This window comes from Callospermophilus lateralis, unplaced genomic scaffold (genome assembly GCF_048772815.1).
Source record: "Callospermophilus lateralis isolate mCalLat2 unplaced genomic scaffold, mCalLat2.hap1 Scaffold_659, whole genome shotgun sequence".
NCBI classification, from domain to species: domain Eukaryota; kingdom Metazoa; phylum Chordata; class Mammalia; order Rodentia; family Sciuridae; genus Callospermophilus; species Callospermophilus lateralis.
The window spans coordinates 783392-787210 of NW_027514876.1; the positions used below are offsets into that span (position 1 = coordinate 783392).

Genomic DNA, 3819 nt, shown 5'->3' on the forward strand with positions numbered 1-3819 from the left:
TGACAACAACAGGTGAATGAAAGGATATTCTGGAGTAAAGAAACTGCCTAAACTTGATCATGCTGGAGAATGCAGGACAGTATCCAGTTGTCAAAATCCCGTATCCTAGACTAAAAGGGTGAATTTTGCAGTTTTAATTTATTCCTCAATAAATGAGTTTTTGTTGTTTTTTTTTTTTTTAAATCCCACCATGGCTCCCAGGTTTCCACTTCATCAAAACTAAATTTCACGCTCAACTTTTAGGGGCTTTTTAATCTTGACTCCTCCTTATAAATTATCTGGCACCTTGGGTTTGATTTAGAATCGTTCCTTCCTCATTTCCTTAACATCCTACATTCGGGTTTCTCTGCCTTTTTGCAAAGGTGTGCCTCTCACAGACAACACCCTCCTGTCTTCCACCTTTGCAAAATCACACCTAGGACAGGAAGAGTGGCACGTCCTCCTCTACAATGCTGGCCTCGCCAAACTCAGTTTCTTGCAGGCTGCTACACCACTCAGGACCGACCCCCGTCTCAAGCGTTTCCCTAGGTGTCTGCTGGTGTTATTCTGATCACAGGGTTCTTATCAACACAAGCGCAGGATGCACCCATCCCTCAAATAACAGGCTCTCCATGCAATGCACCCACGAGGAAGAATGACCACTGAGCTCCAGGGGGAGGAAAGATCTGAGCTGCATCTTAAGGGGTGGGTCTGGAAGGACTCATGAGGCACCATCAGGACCAAGGGCAGTGAAGATCAGCCGAAAGTGCCGGATTCCCAAAGATGCAAGATGCCTCCGCACCGTCTGGTATTGCAGTACTCGCTTACCTTGCTCACCGACACAGCCTGTATCATCAGGAGCAGAATGACAGGCAGCAGGAGTACCAAGACGGGTACAGCTACTGCGATGCTGTGCATACACAAGCTAAGAAGAACAGACAAACTCTTCTCTCCTGGCCCCGCCCAACGACCCACAGCCCTCATTAGCCCCGCCCTGGCTGGCCCCGCCCACCCACTTTTTCCTCCCTGGACTGGACAATTAATCCAGCACACCCAAGAGAAACCTCACCCCACCATGCTGGCCTCCCACTTGACCCTTTTCAACCTTCATTACCCCACTTCTTGGCCTCCCTAGATTCTTAACTCCATAGTCCATCCTACCACGCCCATCTCCCTCACCCCACTCGCCTTCAATCTGTCCTTCATAGGTCCTCCCAAGTAGCTTCTCCCTTTAGCCCTGCCCACAACATCAGCCCTCCCTCGGTTAACCCCACCTCTTGGCTGTCCTGCCCCTTGGCTGTCCGTCCCTCCCCACAACCCATTCTCTTCCCAGTGTGGGCCCTTGGGACTGGGTGGATACGCCATGGCTGAGTCCAGCGACAAGGGCATATGTCTTGTACGAATGAGAAAAAGCACACTGGTAGCCAGAAGAACAACCAGATAAAGGCACAGGGACACCAGCAGCAGCACGAATACGCGGAAATTTCTTTGACCTACACAATTGTTTACCCACAGGCAGTGGTGGTCAAAGTCCTAGGGGAGAGAAGGCAGACCTTGAGGGTCTATTTGGCTTAGCCCAATACCCCCAAATCTTGAGGCCCCCCCTCAACCCAGCCCCTAGACCTCCTGCTCTTGGCCCTGCACGTGAGCTCCCATCTCCAGGGTGAAACCAGCACGCCCATGGATAGAGCACAGTTAGGACGCCATGGCTCATCAGGTCATTTGTCATGAGTGAGGTCTCTAGAGACAAGACCTGCCTGGTGTCACTTTGAGCAGGATACAGAAAAGCTGTGAAGCTGTATTTTTTCAGATACTGGGTAAGGATGAGAAGAATTTCTAGCCCAGCCAGCCTTCTGTATTGGAAACCCGTGCAAGGTGTGCACATGAGAGAAGAGCACTCGGAACCCAGGAAACCCTCAATTGGACACCCAGAGGTGGACAGGCGACAATACCCAGTACAGGGCAGCAGCCAGCCTAAAGTTATGGGTATCTAGTATCAGCAAGCTAGTGGGACAGTCACTGCCTTTCCTCCCTTTGACTCCACCAGGCTCAGCACAGATGGTGCCCTTTGCATGTCAGCACCTGTGCAAGCAAGGCCAGCGTCTCAGGACAAGTGCAGAACTGGAGGCAATAACATATATAAGTGACCAAGAGTGGCTGAGAGCCACTTGTAGCAGTGTGGGAAGATGATCTCATACCCACCCCTGGACCACATATGATGTGAGGTTCCTGGTCCTGGCCAGGTGCCCTGGGATGGGTTGGTGAGTGGACAGGAAGGAGGAGTACTTACCTCCACACAGATATTACAGAAGGGACAGTGGTGGGTCCGGGGTGGACGATGGAAAGAACACTTCGAGCACCACTGCAGGCGAAAGGCCGTGTTGTTCACTCGTGCTATGTATTGAATGTTGGGGTCCTCTTCTAAGGAGCCTGGCAGGGGAAGAGATTTGGGCAGTGGCAGGAGGCCCTTCCACCACTCTACTGCTTGGGGCCGCCCCATAGCATCATTGGGCAACAAGAAGGGTGGGGAGGAGGAGGGCAGGGGAATCCCGGTCCCTGTTGAGCAAGCTGACCACTCAGATGGGCGGCAGTCAGAGAGAAAGGGCTGTCCAGCCACAGGAGCTCTATACAGAGCTCTCCCCTTTTGGAATAGTGATCAGTGCTTGAAGTCGTGTGTAAAATGGGAAGGTGGAGGAGTGAACTGCGTGGTTTGGAAGGGCCTGCTGGCCTCTCTTGCCAGCCTGCCCAGTCCTTCCTTCGAAAGCAGCTGGAACACCTCCAGGATTCTGTTTTTTCGCACTTCAGTGGCTTGGGAAATGAAGTGCCAGGGCCCAAGTAATGATGACATGGAGGGAAGGGCTCCTGAGGCCACGGGGGCAGGGGGTGGGGTTGAGGGGGGTTAGCATGTTTGAAATCACCCCTATAGGCATCAGCCCTTGGGATACCACCTCCTTCTCCAGGGGTCTGAGGCCTTACCTTTGTGCAAAATGCCTGGGTCTGACCCGTTGAGGAAAATGAGGCTGCAGAAGGACAGTATAAAGAATAGGCCCGAAACCACGGCAAATTCCCACTGCCCATTCTGAGCCAACCACCGGCACCTGAAACCAGAGCCAGACTCAGTCCTAGTCTGGGGAAACCCAGAGCTCCCCACAAGGCCTAGTTCACCTGAGGTAGGACTCACTCGCCTTAAGGACTGATCTAAATATCCAGGTTAGAGACAGACCATGGAGACTCCACAAAATGTCACCAGCATTACCAGTCTCTCATAGTTCCCTAAATGCGTCAGGCACTCCAGACCTCTGTGCTTTCACATTGGGTTCCCTCTAACTCTATATCCTCCTTCCCCTGCTGACCCTCTCTCTCCACTTCCCTCCCTGCCTCTGTACTGTCCTTGTCTATTTTCTCTTCTGTGTCTAAGACACTGACACCTTCAATGGGAGACTCACGGAAAGGCGAAGAAGATTCCACTTATTGTAATAAGAAGCATTGCATTAAAAGCTGGAAACAGGCTTGGTTTCAGCCATGAGGATTCGATCGGAGGTTCATTTGGGGGCGTGATACTCTGTGAAGAGGCCATGGCTAGACCACCAAGCCTCACAGACTGAAGCCACCAACGAACTCTTCTGGGTTGGCACCCAGACTGCCATGACAACAGAAGTGACATCACAGAGGTTCTGGAATGGGGGCTCTGGCTGCTTCCAGTGACTTGTGAGATCAACCTTCCCCAACCCCCACATACGCACATGTTGTAGACTGGGACATCCTGCTCTGATGATGGTAGCTTTGTTGGAGCTTGTGATGATATGATGTGGTTTGTCCCAAAGGTTCAAAGGCTGGAGG

General features: G+C 52.0%; 1 protein-coding gene across 1 annotated transcript; it reads right to left on the reverse strand.

Moving 5' to 3' along the window:
* Window positions 1-735: 735 nt before the first annotated feature.
* Window positions 736-3556, reverse strand: LOC143640831 (palmitoyltransferase ZDHHC19-like). The gene is made up of 5 exons (XM_077108395.1): window positions 3426-3556; window positions 2956-3077; window positions 2270-2409; window positions 1340-1512; window positions 736-889 (listed from the first exon to the last, which is right to left on the reverse strand). Exons 1-5 carry the CDS (start codon window positions 3554-3556, stop codon window positions 736-738), a joined length of 720 nt encoding a protein of 239 aa, XP_076964510.1.
* Window positions 3557-3819: the final 263 nt, after the last annotated feature.

What these genes read in the sequence shown, in the direction of transcription:
- LOC143640831 (XM_077108395.1), bottom strand. Translation starts at nt 3,556, where the DNA reads ATGGCCTCTTCACAGAGTATCACGCCCCCAAATGAACCTCCGATCGAA. An exon ending in CCCAGGCATTTTGCACAAAG is followed by an intron (nt 2,410 to 2,955) that starts GTAAGGCCTCAG and finishes TTCCCCTGCCAG; the next exon opens with GCTCCTTAGAAGAGGACCCC. An exon ending in TCGCTGGACTCAGCCATGGC is followed by an intron (nt 890 to 1,339) that starts GTATCCACCCAG and finishes GTGTATGCACAG; the next exon opens with CATCGCAGTAGCTGTACCCG.